At 40.3% G+C, this 18,003-nt stretch overlaps 1 protein-coding gene and 1 long non-coding RNA gene across 3 annotated transcripts in view; one reads left to right on the top strand and one right to left on the bottom strand.

The window, feature by feature from the left end:
* Nucleotides 1–1,371: 1,371 nt before the first annotated feature.
* Nucleotides 1,372–14,768, top strand: LOC125486589. Its single transcript, XR_007265235.1, has 3 exons — nt 1,372–1,424; nt 6,058–6,138; nt 14,274–14,768. It is a non-coding gene; the product is annotated as an uncharacterized LOC125486589 (long non-coding RNA).
* The window catches only part of LOC125486588 (glucagon-2-like), a 32,492-nt gene continuing 15,896 nt past the window's right edge, over nt 1,408–18,003 (bottom strand). Inside the window, exons 3-8 of one of the 2 annotated variants that reach the window (XM_048614665.1) lie at nt 16,482–16,595; nt 13,711–13,796; nt 12,281–12,424; nt 7,338–7,463; nt 5,345–5,446; nt 1,408–1,463 (exon numbers count right to left, since the gene is read on the bottom strand). In XM_048614665.1, coding sequence (XP_048470622.1) covers nt 1,445–1,463; nt 5,345–5,446; nt 7,338–7,463; nt 12,281–12,424; nt 13,711–13,784 — 465 coding nt within the window. In that variant the 5' untranslated portion in view covers nt 13,785–13,796; nt 16,482–16,595 and the 3' untranslated portion in view covers nt 1,408–1,444. Of the gene's footprint in view, nt 1,464–5,344; nt 5,447–7,337; nt 7,464–12,280; nt 12,425–13,710; nt 13,873–16,481; nt 16,596–18,003 lie in introns of those variants that run through there. The other variant, XM_048614666.1, reaches the window with a different exon arrangement.

The raw sequence follows: 18,003 nt of genomic DNA, 5'->3' as shown, positions 1-18,003 counted from the left end.
TTAGTGTAGGTACAGCCATGGTGATGTTAAGAAGAGGGTTCCAACATATATTCCAGCAACAATTACAATCTCCAATAAGAGATAAATCTAATCACCATGCCTCGCCATTCAATGGTGTTACCTTCACTGAATTCCCCACTATCAACATCTTTGGAGTTACCATTGACTAGAAACTCAACTGGAATCACCACAAAAACGCAGTGGCTACAAGAGCAGGTCAGAGGCTAGGAATACTGCAGCGAGTAACTCATCTCCTGACTCCCCAAAGCCTGTCCACTGTCTACAGGGCACAAGTCAGGAGTGTCATAGAATACTCCGTACTTGCCTGGGTGGGTACAGCTCCAACAACATTCAAGAAGTTTCACACCATCCAGGACAAAGCAGCCCGCTTGATTAGCACTACATCCACAAGCATTCACTCTCTCCACGACTGATACTCAGTAGAAGCAATGTCTACTATCTACAAGATGCACTACAAAAGTTCACTAAAGATCAATTCTGAGGAAGGGTCACCGGACCCAAAACGTTAACTCTGTTTGTTCCTTCACAGATGCTGCCAGACCTGGAAATGCATCACCGTTTTTTCTCTGTTGCTGGGTCAGAATCCTGGAATTCCCTTCCTAAAGGCATTGTGGGACAACCTATAGTGTGTAGACTGCAGCAGTTTCAGAAGGCAAGTCAGCATCACCTTCTTAAGTGCTATTAGGGACAGGTAATAAATGCTAGCCAGCCAGCAGCATGGTGGCTCAGTGGTTAGCAATGCTCCCTCACAGTGACAGGGACGTGGGTTCAATTCCAGCCTTGGGTGACTGTCTGTGTGGAGTTTGCATGTTCTCCCGGGTCTGTGTGGGTTTCCTCCCACAGGCCAAAGATGTGCAGGTTAGGTGGATTGGCCATGGGAAATGCAGAGTTACAGGACTAGGGTATGGGAATGGGTCTGGGTGGGATGCTGTCCAGAGGGGCAGTGTGGACTTGATGGACCAAATGGCCTGCCTCTATATTGTAGGAATTCTATGCCCCACAAGTGAATTAAAAAAGTGAAGGAATAATGATATGGTTTTAATCAGGATGTTGTGTAACTCAAGGGGAACTTGTGGGTGGTGATGTTCCCATTGCATTAGCTGCTCGAAATGATGGAGGTTGCAGCATATTCTATACACACAGCATTGAGTGTGCCACTAGTGGCGTGAATGAATGTTTAAGGTGGTGATACTGAGAAACTCATAGGAGCTGAGAAAGTAAAAGCAAATGAGTTTTCCAGAATCCACTGTATTTTGCTTTTATTAAAGTAAATGAGTGATTTGTAAAGTTGTGCACTGAGTTCCTTTTTATTGATTTACTGAATGCCTTTACATTTTTTCAAAACTTTATAGATTTGCTAAGACAAAGATTAATTTGTAACTGTGATGCCATTCCTGTGATTGGTGAGTTTCAAGCGATCACATCACTGGGGATCCTGGGTCCTGTAAGAAACACACATTGGTAAGAGGGGAAACCAACGATCAGTTCAACATTGCCTTAAATCACAGATTCACACCTCTAATTCCTCCACACTTCAGTGTCAGAGGGAGTACTAAGTACCAGTCATCAACTCAGATCTTTTTGAAAGCTTTAAGTAGACATTTGTTTCCACTTGTGCAGAACAAGGCCATCAATATAACAGAGACACCAGGAAATTCAAACAGGGAATTCAAAAGAAATTCCTTTACTCAGAGAATGGGGAGAATCTGGAACTGACTATGACAGGGAATAGCTGAGGTGAATGTTACAGATGCATTTAACATCTAGATCGATGAGTGTACTTGATTTTTGATTTGATTTATTTTTATCACTTACCTAGGTACAGTGCAAAGTTTTGCTTTTGTGCAGTGCAGGCAGATCATAACATGCAAAGATCTTAGGGTGATTGAATAGAGTCAGGAATACAAAGTTACGCTGCAAAGGTCATGCACAAAAAGCAAGATCAACATTAGATTTGCGATTTGAGAGGTCCATTCAGAAGTCTAAGAACAGCGGGAAAGAAACTGTTCTTGAACCTGTTGGTTTGTGTGTTTAAGCTTTTGTATCTTCTGCCTGATGGGAGAAGTTGGAAAAGATTATGACTGGGTGGGAGTGTATGACGAAGGAGGAAATAGAGGGTTATTCTGATATCATTGAGGGAGGAAGGATGGGAGAAGCTTCCTGTAAAGCCTAAATGTCAGTCATAGATGGTGAGAATGGTTTGTTTCTGTGCTGCACATTCTGTATACTTCCCACAATAAAGGACAATGATAATAGCAAGTTGAGAAAGACTTGAACTTGTACCTCTAGAGTTGAACTCCTCGTGATCGTTTTCAGAGCAATTTCGGCTAAGGTCCAGAAAATGATGTTCAGGCTGCTCACCAAGCCTGCACAAGGGACCTGATTATCAGTCTCGATTCCATTAGTGTTATTCTCACCTCTGATCAGAAGGTTGTGAGTTCACACCCCACCACTGATGCTTGACCACAACATCATAGCTGACAACAAGGTGCAGGGCTGGATGAACACAGCAGGCCAAGCAGCATCATAGGAGCAGAAAGGCCCGAAACGTCAGCCTAGACCCTTCATCAGAAAAGGGGGAGGGGAAGGGGGTTCTGAAATAAATAGGGAGAGAGTGGGAGGCGGATAGAAGATGCTGACATGCAAGTTAACTCTTCAAAGATCAAAGACCCCAGCTGGAGGATTAAGCCCCTTTATGGGCACCATATGACAGGAATATTAGTTATGATATATTACTTGCATCAGGAAAGTTAATGTACTGTAGCCAAGTTTGTGGATGACACAAAAATAAGTGAAAAGGCAAGTGGTGAGGTGGATACGAGTCTGCAGAGGGATAAAGACAAGTTAAGCAAGTGCGCAAAATCTTGACAGATGGAATATAATGTGGGAAAATGTGAAGTTATGCACTTTGGAAGGAAAAGGAGAGGACCTGAATATTACTTAAATGGAGAAAGATTGCAGAAAACTGTGGAACTGAGAGATTTGGGAGTCCTTGTCCCTGAATTACAAAAAGCTAGCAACCAAGTTCAGCAGGTAGTAGCCAAGGCAAGTGGAATGTTGGCTGTTATTTCAAAGGGAATGGAGTATAACAATAGATGGATTTAGCTAAAACTATACAACACACTAATCAGACCACAACTGGAATATTGTGAACTGTTCTGGGCCCCTTTTCTAAGGAAAGATATACTGGCATTGGACGCAGGTCACAGAAAGTTCATTAGACTGATACTAAGTATGGAGGGACTGTATCATGAGGAGAGGTTGAGTAGTTTGGGCTGTACTCATTGGAATATAGAAGAATGAGAGGCAACTTTATTGAAAATAACAAGATTCTTACAGAATTTCACAGGGCAGTTGAGGAAATGTTGTTTCCTCTTGTGGGAGAGTCTATGATCAGAGGGCATAGTCTCAGAATAAGCGGTCACACAATTAAGGCAGAGTTGGAGAAAGAATCTCTTCTCTGAGAAGGTATTGAATCTGCGGAATTCTTTACTGCAGAGGTTTGTTGAGGCTGGGTCATTAAGTATCTTCAAGGCTGAAATAGAATTTTATTCAGTAAGAGAAAAGGCAAGAAAGTGGAGTTGACAAATATTAGATCAGCCACGATCTTATTGAATTGCAGAGCATACTTGATGGGCTGAATGGCTGACTTCTGCTCCTACATCTTATGTTCTTAAGACCTTCGACAGGAGGCAGAGTATATTTATTAGAACTACGATAAGGATGAGGAAGTTCAGGAGAGTCTGGAGAAGCTGGATGTTTTACTCCTTAAAACAGAGATGATTTAATGGAGGCATTTAAAATAATGAAGAATTTTAAGCAATAATGAAAAACATTTCCACAGCAGAAATGTAACAAGAGGGCACTAATTAAAGAATATTGGCAAAACAGCCAGAGATGAGATGAAGAGTGTTTTATTATGGATCGAGTTGTTAGGATATGTAAAGCACCACCTGAAAGAAATTGAAACTGATACAATAATAATTTCCAAAAGGAAGTTTTAAAAATTCAAAGGTAAAAATTTGCAGGCCTATGAGGTAAAGCCTGGGAAATAGAACCACATAGCTGGCATAGAATTGATGGACTGAATAGATGTCCTTATTCTGTGCTATATGATTCTATGATATCCCTTGTGTTGTACTGAGGGAATGCTGCATTGTCAGAGGTGCTGTCTTTTAGATGAGAAATTAAACCATGGTTCTATCTATCCTCTTAGCTGGATTCCAGTGGAATCATTTCAAAGAAGAATAGTTCACCTTGGTGTCCTGGCCAATAATTATCTTTCACCCACATGACTAACAACAGATTATCTGGTGAATTCCAGACCACTATTTGTGGGAATTTCTTACATTACAACAGTGGCACAAAATAAGTGAACAAAAAAAATGTATAATTGGTCCTGAGCAGACCAGCAGAGTTGGAGGAATGTGTGGAAAATGTGGCAAAGGGGACAGGCTCCCAGACTGTGGCAATAAGTGATGCAGAGATTACCACACGCCATATACTATTGGGGATCTCCAACGTCATCTACACTTATTGTTGCCACAGAAAAGAGGTCAACACCATCAAAGACCCCACCCACCCTGGTTATAGTCTCTTCCAATTTCTCCCATCAGGCAGAAGATGCAAAAGCTTAAACACACAGATCAACAGGCTCAAGAACAGCTTCTTCCCCATTGTTATTGGACCGCTGAATGAACCTCTCAAATTTCAAATCTAATGTTGATCTTGCTCTTGTATACCTCTTGTGCAGCTGTAACTTTGTATGCCTCACACTGTTCAATCACCCTATGATCTATATGTCCTTGTATGTTATGATCTGCCTGTATAGTATGAAAAACAAAACTTTTCACTGTGCTTAGGTACATGTGACAACAATAAATCAAATCAAAACACGCCACAGCTCCAGCACTCAGAATGATTCCATTGCAACACCTGCAAGCTGAGGAAAGCGGTGACAATGCAGTACTTATGATCTGGAATTAATATATTCAATGTTGAGTCTAGAAGGTTGTAACATGCTAAACAGAAAGATGATTTGCTGTTCTTCAACAACAACATTAAATACTGCCATTTATGTAGGACATTCAATGTAGTGCAGAGCCATGAAGAGAATGGAAGGCAAAGACTGAAGTCAAAACTCAGGATGTTGCCACACTGGGAACCTATTTAGGTCAGTGAGCATATGGGTGATGGGTGAATGGACCTGATGCAGATTAGGACACTGGCTTATGTTCAGCTTCCAATTTAGACCGTGTCCGTTGTGTGGGTCCCAGCAATATATTATGCCTCCCATTTCAGGGGAGACATTTGAGCAGCTTGCCTTTGGTTCATGACCTCAGTGGCGATATGAATTCTGTCCAGCAACTCCTGAATAAGCTGATCTCCCAGGAGGGAAGAAACGGGATCCACAGATCGAGTACAACTAGAACAGAAAACATTGTGGAAATCATTGAACAAAATCATTAAATAAAAGGAAAAGAAGAAAACATTTTTAGGTTCCAATTTAAATCTCCCACTTAAAGGGATGTGTGATTGAAGAAGGTGAAAAATTAGTCTTTTTGTCTTTATTTAAGATTACACTTCAGCACTCTACCGTCAGATCATCTCCCTACCAATTCCCCATTTACTACTTCTGGTGTAACAAAACATCCTATGGCTTTATGTGAAGAAGAGCAGAGGAGTTCTCCCTGATGTCCTGAGCCAATATCTATTCTTTAAATCAGTGAACATCACTATGAAAGATCGCTGTTTGCAATTATTGTCGCATTTGCAGTGCGCCACTTGGTTTCTGTTTTTCTGACATTGCAGCACTGAATACGCTTCAAAATGTTGGCTGCTGTAAAATACTTTGGGACATCTTAAGTATGTGAAAGGTATATGACTGAAATATCTTCATTGTGATGGTAGTGCATACAACTGAATCAATAATGTTAAAATACATAATACAATAATGAATCAATATGTTAATATAACTTCAAGATAATTAAAACATTTTGTCAAACACAATTTTATAAGGAGTGTTTATCATTAAAGATTTCAGATTATACATTCTATTTACACATCCATGGAAAGTGTTTTGTGACATCCTGAGGTTGTGAAAGGCACCGTACAAATGTAAGTTTCTATATTTTTATCTATGCTATCGCTCAGTATCCCTCCTGAACTCCTTGTTGCTGGTTCCTGACCAGTAAGTGACATGTGACCCCTGGTGTTGAAACACAGTGGTGCACTTACTCAGAAATTCAGTCCAACTTCTCCTGTTCTCTTCCTGAAATCCTGAAAGATTGACTCTAATTTTTGTTCTGTCACCATGCTGTTTTTAACTGCCACCCTGTCAATCAGACTACTTTCCCCATCATCAATATTCTTATAGCTAATCAATAAAGATCCTTAAAGAGAATTTGAAAGAAAAAGTGTATTTTTAATGCTCGTTACTATTTTTATCTGAAGAAATTGGATGGATATGTGAATAGAAAGGGTGTAGTGGGATATGGACCAAATGTTAGCAAATGGGACTAGGTCAGAGTGGGATGTCTGGTTGGTGTGGATGGGTTGGACCAGAGGGTCTGTTTCCATGCTGTCTGACTCTATGACTCTATGATTGCTAAGGTAATGTCCATTCAATTAATAACAGCAACAATTTAGACTGAGAATAAAACATCCAAAGATACTTCACAGGATTGTAAAAAACTAAATTATCTCTGATTCCTGCGACTCCAGGATAATCCTGAACAATCAGAAACCCCTAGCATCATCATTGAAAAGTCAGCAAACTCTTGGTAACAAACTGAAGAATACCAACAGGTCAACCTTTCATTTCATTGCTTTTGCAGAATTCAACCTTATTTCATGGGGTAGCTTTCTTGCTTCATCTCAGAAAGTTGTGCATTCAAGTCCCACCTCAGAGATTTCAGCACCTAATCTAGGGTGAAATCGTAGCACTGAGGGAGTGCTGTACTTTCAGCAGTACCATCTTTTTGATCAAACATTAAACCCAGGCCTCACCGGAGTCCAAGGGAGACTTAAAAGTTGCAACAACACTATTTGAAGAAAAGCAAAGTGGTTCTCCTTGTCCTGGGATAAATATTTTCCCCTTAATATAGCAATACTATTTAAGAGAGCTTGTTGTGTACAATGGCTGCCATATACTTCCTACCTTAATACAACAGTGATTATACTTCAAATGTAACTCATTTTCTGTAACATGCTTTGGAACATCTGAGGTCATGAGGGTGTTATGTAAATACAGCCTTTTTTTCGAAGATACCACTTAGTTCCTTCATCATTTTACCATCCAGGAACCTACAACTTACCTTCTCTTTCCTTGGTGTTTTAAGAGCCAGACCTGGAAGTTTTTAGCTGACTGAAGCTCTGAGTTGGGAGAGCGAGGTGTGGTGGGCACCACATTTATATCCCTCTTCACACCTTCAAGAGATTCGCTAGAAAATAAACAAACCAAAACAGTACACGTTAAGTAGAATTCATAAATGCTGGGCTCAGGCAGATATCCTTACTATCGTTACAAATTCTCAGATTAATTCCCAGTGGAGTGACTGACTGGGAGTTTAACTACTCATTTAACTCCTTTCTGCTCAGCTTTTATAAAGTGTAAATCACGTCCACAGCATGTTATTCCATCACATGAGGTCTAAACTTCCATCCTTTTCCAATCTGCTCTATGACCCACATGTCCAGACCCATGGCAATATGGTTTATTCTTAAATGCCTTCTCAAATGACCTAGTAAGCCACTCATTTGGAAAGCAATCAAGTACAGGTAATAAATGCTGCTCTTGCTAGCAATACCCAATAACACTACACTTTTTTAAACAATCAGCCACTCTCACTTCTGACTTTCAATGGTTCCACCGCAACCCCTTCAGCTGTTAATATTCTTGGCCTCAGCATGACCTCGGATCCCAAATGAAAGCCACTCACTGACACTGCTGAAGCAGCTGAGTTTCTTGTTCTGTGTCAAGAACTGCTGCCCCCCAAAAAAGTTCTCATATTCCAAATCCATCCAACACACACAAACAACAATCTTGTTGGTTAGGAGCGTGGGACTGGGATAATTGCTATGAAATTACAGAGAAATGGCTCAGGGATGGATAGGACTGACCGCTTAATGTTCCAGGGTACAGACACTATAGGAAGGATCAAAAGGGACAAGAGAGGAGAAGGAGTGGCATTTTTGATAAGGGACAATATTATGGTTGTATTTAGGGAGGATATTCCTGGGAATACATCCAGCCAAATTATTTGGGTGGCACTGAGACACAAGAAAGGAATGATCACCTTATTGAGATTGTACTGTAGACCCCCAGGAGTCAGCCAGAAATTGAGAAACAAATTTGTGAGGAGATCTCAGTTATCTGTAATAATAGGGCGGTTATGGTAGGAGATTTTAAATTTCCAAACATAGACTGGGATTGCCATAGTGTTAAGGGCTGGAAAGGATAGGAATTTGTTAAGTGTGTACAAGAAAATGTTCTGATTCAGTATGTGGATGTACCTACTAGAGAAAGTGCAAAACTTGACCTGCTCTTGGGAAATAAGGCAGGGTAGGTGACTGAAGTATTAGTGGGGGAGCACTTTGGGACCAGGGATCATAATTCTATTAGTTTTAACATAGTGACAGAAAAGGATACACTGGATCTAAAAGTTAAAGTTCTAGATTGGTGGAAGATCAATTTTGATGCTATTAGGCAAGAACTTTCAAAATTTGATTGGGGGTGGATGCTAACAGTTAAAAGAATGACTAGAAAATGGGAAGCCTTCAAAAATAAGATTACGAGAGTCTAGAGACAGTATGTTCCTGTTAGGATGAAGGGCAAGGCTGGTAGGCGTAGGGAATGCTGCTTGACTATAGACATTGGGTTTTGGTCAAAACTAAGAAGGAAGTATATGTCAGGTATAGACAGCAGAGATTGAGTGATTCTCTAGAAGACAATAAAGGCAGTAGGAGCATACTTAAGATGGAAATCAGGAGGGCAAGAAGGGGACATGAGATAGCTTTGGCCAATAGGATTAAGGAGAATCCAAAGGGATTCTACAAGTACATTAAGGACAAAAGAGTAACTAAGGACAGAATAGGACCTCTTAAAGATCAGCAAGGTTCTCTATGTGTGGAAACAGAGGAGATGGGAGAGACACCAAACGAGTATTTTGCATCAGTGTTTATTGTGGAGAAGGATATGAATGATAGAGAACGTGGGGAAATAAATAGCGACATCATGAAAAACGTCCTTACTACAGAGGAGGAGGTGCTAGACATCTTAAAATGCATGAAGGTGGGTAAATCCCCGGGACCTGATCAGATGTACCCTAGAACTCTACGGGAAGCTAGGGAAGAGATTGTTGGGCCCATTGCTGAGATAATTGTATCATCAATAGCCACAGGCGAGGTGCCAGAAGACTGGAGGTTGGCTAACGTGGTGCCACTTCTCACAAAAGATGGTAAGGAAAAGCCAGGGAACAATAGACAGGTGAGCCTGACATCAATGGTGGGCAATTTATTGGAGGAAATCCTGAGGGACAGGATTTACATGTATTTGAAATGCAAACACTGATTAGGGACAGTCAACATGGCTTTAAATTGTGTCTCACGAACTTGATTGAATGTTTTGAAGAAGTAACAAAGAGCATTTATGAGGGCAGAGTGGTGGACGTGATCTATATGGACTTCAGTAAGGCGTTTGACAAGGTTCCTCATGGTAGACTGGATAGCAAGGTTAGATCACATGGAATGGAGGGAGAACTATTTGGATACAGAACTGGCTCAAAGGTAGAAGACAGAGGGTGGTCGGAGATTACTTTTCAGACTGGAGGCCCGTGACCACAAGGATTGCTGCTGGTCCACTGCTTTTCATCATTTATATAAATGATTTGGATGTGAACCTAGGAGGTATAGTTAGTAAGTTTGCAGATGACACCAAAATTAGAGATATAGTGGACAGTGAAGAAGGTTACCTCAGAGTACAATGGGACCTTGATGAGATGGGCCAATGGGCTGAGGAGTGGCAGATGGAGTTTAATTTAGATAAATGTGAGGTGCTGTGTTTTGGAAAGGCAAATCAGGGCAGGACTTATACACTTAATGGGGAGTGTAGCTGAACAAAGACACGTTGGAGTGCAGGTTCATAGTTACTTGAAAGTGGAGTCACACGTAGATAGCATAGTGAAGAAGGTGATTAGTACGCTTGCCTTTATTGGTCAGTGCATTGAGTATAGGAGTTGGGAGGTCATGTTGCGGCTGTACAGAACATATCTTAGGCCACTATTGGAATACTGTGTGCAATTCTGGTCTCCCTCCTATAGGAAGGATGTTGTGAAACTTGAAAGGTCTCAGAAAAGATTTACAAAGATGTTGCCAGGGTTGGAGGGTTTGAGCTATAAACAGAGGCTGCATAGACTGGGGCTATTTTCCCTGGAGCATCGGAGGCTGACAGGGTGGTCTTACAGAGGTTTATAAAATCATGAGGGGCATGGATAGGGTAAACAGATGAGGGGTGGGAGAGTCCAAAACTAGAGGGGCATAGGTTTGAGGTGAGAGGGGAAAGACTTAAAAGGGACCTAAGGGGCAACTTTTTCATGCAGAGGGTGGATGTATGGAATGAGCTGCCAGAGGAAGTGGTGGAGGCTGATACAATCACAACATTTAACAGGCATCTGAATGGGTATATGAATAGGAAGAATTTGGAGGGATACGGGCCAAATGCTGGCAAAAGGGACTCGATTTATTTAGGATATCTGATCGGCTTGGACAATTGGACCAAAGGATCTGTTCCTGTGCTGTACATCTCTATGACTCTCTGAGTCTATGCCCTACTCATGATCATTATGCAGCGATCACTTGCTGGGAAATGCAACTTCAAGGATACCTGATATGGAACAGAACCATCAGTTGTGATGCCATTCCCAGGCTAAACTGATTCTTTAGAAGAGAAGGCTTGTTCATTTTTAGGAAATAGAGGAAAGTGTTGGAAGGATGATGAGCTAACATTGCAAGTCCAGGGATCCTTCTCCAGAGCTGGACTCAAAAACGTTAACTCTGCTTTCTCTCCATAGATGCTGCCAGACCTGCTGAGTTTCTCCAGCAATCCTGTTTTTGTTTTTGTTTTTGTTTCAACACAGGCCTGCTGTGTTCATCCAGCTCTACACCTTGATATCTCAGATTCTCCAGCATCTGCAGTTCCTGCTATCTCTGTTTTTGTTTCAGATGTTCAACATCTGCAGTTCTGTGTTTTATGTTATTGGAAAGATAACTTGTTTGAACCTCTTAAAGTGGCTTAAAGTGGCATTTAAACTTAAGAGTTTCTGGCTCAGTAACAGGGATGTTGCCTACTGAGCCACTAGATGACAGGAGAAACAGATTTGCAGGAAACCTGAAGTGGTCTTTTAAATTATTGACTGGACAGCGCAGACGTGGAAAGAAGTTTCTATTTGTGGGAGAATCCAAAATCAGGGGTGTAAATATGAGATAGTTCCTGTAGCCTTGATTGAGCTTAGCAAGGCAGGAGTTTAACTTGGGATCTTCCTTATCCATACAAGTGCGGTCTCAGAGGTACTGGAAGAGTTCCACTGACAAAGAATCAATTTCAAAGTGTTGAATAATTTTCAAGTATTAGATTCTTTGAGGGGAGTTCAGATTTTTACACAGAACTACTTAATTACTAACAAATCAAACACAGAAATTAGGACAATTTGTAATGCTCAGGAAATGGTTAGAATGTAAAATTCACAAACACAGTAAGTAGTTGAGGCAAATAACTCAGAGACTTTCAGAAGGAAACAAGGTGACTACGTAACACAAAAGGGAACAGAAAAATATGTCAAATGATAGATGTGATCGGAGATGACTTGTAGAAAGCATCAACACTAGCACAGACCAGTTGGACTGAGTGTCCTGTTTATATGATGTATATTCGACATAATTCTCTTTATCTTCTCTGCATCCATTTAGTCATTACCTGTCAGAATATTATCTCATATTAATGCTGCCACCACAGGTATCGAACACAAATGGAACAACTTCTTAGTTCATCCTAAAGTCACATATTTTTGATCGGTAGACAGTCAGGTGGTGCAGTTCCACATGAACCATCAATGTGGCAGAGACAAAATACCAAACATATCTGCATGACAAAATAGGTAACAATTGTGTTTGTATAAAGTTTGACTAAATTCGCAAGCTTTATATTCTCACCAATGAAGGAGTTCTTACTATTGTGAATATTTTAGTCCTTGAAGCTGCTCACCCATTTCTACTGGTCCGTTTGGCTGCGATTAACCAATCAACAAAGTTTTTGGACATCATGGTGTCAACATATTTACTGTAGTCACTGGCTAAAATAGCCTCAGAGTACCGTTTCTCTGTCGGCTTTACATCCAGGATTGAGTGACTGCGGTTCAACAAGAAACATGAACAATGTTATTGTACAGTCAAAGTCATAGAGTCATACAGCACAGAAACAGACCCTTCAGTCCAACCAGTCCATACTGAACATAATCCCAAACTAAACTAGTTCCACCTGCCTGGTCCTGGCACATATCCCTCCAAACCTTTCCTATTCCTGTACTTATCTAAATGTCTTTTAAACTTTGGAATTGTACTCACATTTACCACTTCCTCTGGAAGTTCATTTCACATGCGAACCATTCTTTGTGTAAAAAATTTGCCCCTCATGTCTTTTTTAAATCTCTATCCTCTCACCTTAAAAATGTGCCCCCTAGTCTTGAAATCCCCCATCCTAGGGAAAAGACAACTAGCATTAACTCTACTATACCACTCATTAGTTTATAAACTTCTATCAGGTCGCTTCTCAACCTCCTATGCTCCAGTGAAAAAAGTCCCAGCCTTTCCAGCCTTTTTTTTAATAACTGAATCCTTCCATACCCGGCAACATTCTGCTAAGTCTCTTCTGAACCCTCTCCAGCTTGATAATATCCTTCCTATAACAGGGTGACCAGAGCTGGACACAGTACTCCAGAACAGCCCTCACCAATATGCTGTACAACCTCAACATGACTTCCCAACTCCATTAACAAAAAGCCCCATCTACCCTTCTAGTGGCTGTGAAAACCTCCACAGTACTATTCTGAAGAAAAGCAGAGGAGAACTCCCTGGTGTCCTGGTCAATATTTATCCCTCAACTAACATCTATGTAACAGATAATCTGATCATTTGTCCCTTATTGTGTTTGTTCAAGGAGTTGTTGGCATTGCTAGCTAGGCCAGCATTTATTGCCCATCTCTAATTGCTCTGGAGAATACTGACTATGGAACCTTGTTGTGTCCAAATTATCTGCTGTATTTGTTACATTATAACATTAACTGCAAAAATGAAGACATGCATATATGTAGTACCTTTCATAATCAGCTAACATCTTAGTGTTTTACAGCCAATTCAGTACATTTATTTATTTATTATAGTGAGAAAAGTAATTCAAAAGATCATTGGCTGTAAAATCCTTCAGGATGCTCTGAGTTAATGCAGGGGATATATAAATGCAACACATTTCTTTCTGTGAGTGCACCAAAAGCAGTTAACTGAGTTGAAACCTAGGTTTGAACCAGGTAACCCAAGACTCAGAAACATGCTAACTGAACTAATAGAATCACTGAACATATAAACTGTTCCTGTTTTATAAAACTTAGCTCATCCATCAGAGCTCAGTGTTCTCATTACCTGCTTTCACTCTCATTTGTCCAAATTGATCCCACAAGGGTGGATAGAAGCACAAGCAACATTGGAGCAAGCATCTTTGGAAGTTCCTGGAAATACAAAGTTTTCAGACAAGTTCACAGTACCTGTTCAACCTTGTTTCACTTTTCCACCACCCCAACCTGTGTCACTCTTGCCCCCCACCCACTCCACCCTGTGTCACTCTACCCATGCTCACCACCCTCTGTCACTCTTCCTCCAACTCACTTCACCTCACTACCACCCTATTTCACACACCCCTTCCTCCCTCATATGTCACTCTCCCCCAATTCTGAAACTAAAAGAATCAGGGAATTTGCAACAACATTAAATGGATTAAAGTGTAACATTGTGAAATTCTATTTTCCTGCTGGCAGATGTTATCGTGTTAATTTGGAGCAAGTCCAATTGAACATCAATAATCTGTGTTTTACTACAAAAGGAAGGAAAGTTTATGTGCAATATCAGCTTTCTTTTTATGTTTTTCTTGCTCCTAATTATACGCCTTGTTCTTGTGACTGTGCCAATTGTGGTTTATGTTACCACAGGAACTAGTCAACAATGGTACCTCTTTCATGCTTCGTGTGGGTATTGTACGCTATTCCAGCAGGATGGCCACACACAGTTAAACTCAATGCCATCAGCTCGTGAGTCTGCGGACACCCATCAGGAGCAGCAGCAATCCACACCAATTTATTTTTATTATTTTTGCCTATGTAGCCCAGAGATCGAGAGATAAATTCCAATACCCTCCTTGATGCCCAAACTAACTGGGCACAGACCATGTAACAAACCTGAATCTTGCTGTTCTTTATTATCACATAATATGCCAACTTCATAGTGGTGATGTGTTTATGCATTAAGCCATTTGTAACATCGAATTCAGTCTATTTTGTTGGTCATTTGTGCTTGAGACTGAAATGATCCAATACAGTTTTACAATTTCAAAATTAATGCATTTATTGTCACTTTTATTGAACATGTCCAATAATGAAATGCTATGGTTAATGTGCTAATTAAAATGTATTAACAAAAGCCAAAAAGAATTAATGAGTAATAAAATCTGATGTGATCATTATTCCCCACTAGAGGACACTAGCGTTCTAATCTTGAATAGTACATTGCAAAACTTTACACAAGATTGCTGAAGGATAGAATATTTTTCTCCCCTGTGTTTATCTATTGAGACCAACAATGGATCCCTGCAACATTGAACTAATTAATTTAGAACTATGGATTTTATACGTATATATGTATAAGGTGCATGGAATTCAGTGTTCTTATTGCAAGGTCCCCAAAACACATTTAATTTAAAAGAGCATCCATAGTAAAATAGGTGATAGCATTGTCTCACACCACTCAACCAGAAGCTTCTAGTTCATTTTTACATCTGTTTTTAGGATAATAATGAAGGAGGCCACTCGGCCCATCTTAATTTGCCCACCTAGATTAAATTTAACAAGCAATCGAGCAACTTCCATAATTTCTGTCTGCACAATCACATCATATTTCATATGCTGATAATTCTTTGTGTTATTTTGTTCTCAGATACCAGTCTTTAAATTATCAATTCTATTGCAGATTCAAAAATGTGTCTCCATTATCCTATTCCTTCAGTTTAAATTTAGATTTAAATTGAGCTACTTGCTCTATTTATGGCAGAGGTTGGGGTCAAAGCAATAGTCCTCAGGGTTTCTGGGCTAAGAAGAGATAAATCAGCTGGAGTTCCCACTCTTGATCATACCTAGTGTCCCTGCTGTCAATTGCTAGTCACAATCAATACATGATCAATGCTTGCTGACTACGGTCAATTGCCAAAAAAACACTCACTTGGGTAAAATAAACTTGAAGGATCAAACAGCAGCTTGAGCTAGCACCTTCAGGAAGTGATTACACCAGAAGGTTACAAGCCATTTAGTCAAATCTCCCCTCCCCCTACCACATCCCAAAACGAGCCCAGCTCGTCCCCACCTCCCTAACCTGCCCTTCCTCCCACCTATCCCCTCCTCCCACCTCAAGCCACACCCCCATCTCCGACCTACTAACCTCATCCAGCCCCCTTGACCTGTCCGTCCTCCCTGGACTGACCTATCTCCTCCCTACCTCCCCACCTACACTCACCTTTACTGGCTCCATCCCCGCCTCTTTGACCTGTCTGTTTCCTCTCCACCTATCTTCTCCTCTATCCATCTTCTATTCGCCTCCCCCTCTCTCCCTATTTATTTCAGAACCCCCTTCCCCTCCCCATTTCTGATGAAGGGTCTAGGCCCGAAACATCAGCCTTCCTGCTCCTATGATGCTGCTTGGCCTGCTGTGTTCATCCAGCTCCACACCTTGTTATCTCAGGGTCTACACTATATTTATGCTGTATGTGAATCTCCTTCCAGGTTAAATCATTGCACCCAACCAAAAGTACCATTACCTTTATTCCTTTCTCCTTCATGGATTCATCTTGCTTCCCTTTAAAGGCACCTATGCTATTCACCTAAAGCACTCCATATGGAAATGTTGTAGCAATTTCCATAGTCACACCACTTTCTGGGTAAGGTAGTTTTCCTGATTCTTCTATTGGACGTGTTAATGACCAACTTATAGTTGTCAGCCTTAATTTTGGGATTCTTACAAGTGAAACCACCTTCTTTACAGCAACCCAATCAAAATCCTTCAGAGCATAAAAAGTCTCTAGTAAATCGCCCCACAGATAAGGGGAAGAGAATATTATCTTTGGTTAGAAGAGAGAAGCAGAACTTCATTACCTTTGTAGATTCTTCACTTGACTTCCACCTGTTCTTTGGAATGAATCCTGCACCTTGTCTGTATTCAGAGGTGAAAATCAGCTCTCTTTATACAGTCACAGAGTGTAATTGGCCCTGCATTTGAAGGAAATAATTCAACTTCTTAGAAAAAAATTACAGATAAGCAACTGTGTAATGAAGGTACTTTAGTTATAGCATTCAGCTAATGAGCACAATGAACTCATAAACCTGCTTTACACATTAGCAATTGACATCTATATTTCTGCATTAAAAGTGCTAATTAGGGGTCCACTCAGCCTTCTAATATTTATAGCAGCTACCTAGAATTGTTATCACAGTATTAGCTGTGCATTAAATGAATTTTGATATGTATTATGTATAGGAAAATGATGCATTAAGTGACCATAAAGTAACATGAACACATCTGGTGCAAAAATAGGAAATAGAATGGACAGAGATAAAAGGTAATAAACGATCAATTACTATGACAAATGAAGTCTACTGACCACTAAATAGTGGAAGGGAGGTAGTGGAGGAAATATCCAGACAAATTAGGGAAATAAGTAAAAATCATGGAATAACAATCACAAGAGATCGCCATTATTAATTGGACAGACCAGATGGGTAAACAGGATAAAGAAATGAAATTACTACAATATATACAGGATTCCATTTTAACGCAACACCTAAAATTCCCATCAATGGATGATTATGTGTTCAAGGAATGGGGAATGGACCGGAGGAGATAAGTAAAAATAGGGGAACAGCTGGGTAACAATGACCATAAAATAAAATGTTTAAATAGACAATAGAGAAGGAAATAGGTATAACAGAAGACAAAACAGATTACTAGATTTGAGGAAAGTTGGCTTAGAGGGCCTCATAATAGAACTTCGGAGGTAAAATGGCCAACATTATTGGCAAATGATGTAGAAGAATGGGAAACGTTTAAAAAGGTTGCAGGCAAAATATATTCTACGAGAAGGAAATGAAAAATTAAATGCTGCTGAGACACCATTGAGTCCACAGACAGCAGAGGAATGTGGGATGAAAGAGAAGATGAAGAGATTCGAAGAAAACTCAGAAAAATAACTCGGAAGACAAAAGAGGAATGCAAAAGAAAAATTAGGAAAATAAATGTTAAGAAGCGCTAAACAAAAGTAAATTATTTTACAAGCACACATATTTTAAAAAAAGGAAAGCTGGGATAACGTGATGATACTACGGCTTTAAGAGGTGTATTTTGTCCTTTTTTTTATCATGAAAGGTAGAGACGGAGATGTCGAGCATCTGCTCCATGTCAACAAAGTTAAACAGTTTGTGATGCCTTGTGGGTTTTTTTTAAGTTGGAACAAAAGAAGTAGCCTAAATTTGGGGTCAAGTTCCCACAGAACCAGGATTTTTAGTTTTAGTTTTGAGAAGTTTCTGGGTTCTTGAAGCTGGATGCGAAAGCTCTTATTTCCTCTCTCTGTTAAATTCTGGGGCTCTCTTCCTGCTGCTAGAATTGCATGTGAGACAAATC

The sequence above is a fragment of the Rhincodon typus genome, chromosome 30 (genome assembly GCF_021869965.1).
Source record: "Rhincodon typus isolate 14 chromosome 30, sRhiTyp1.1, whole genome shotgun sequence".
NCBI classification, from domain to species: domain Eukaryota; kingdom Metazoa; phylum Chordata; class Chondrichthyes; order Orectolobiformes; family Rhincodontidae; genus Rhincodon; species Rhincodon typus.
The sequence above is the reverse complement of the archived record's forward strand: the minus strand, read 5'-3'. Positions and strand labels throughout refer to the sequence as shown.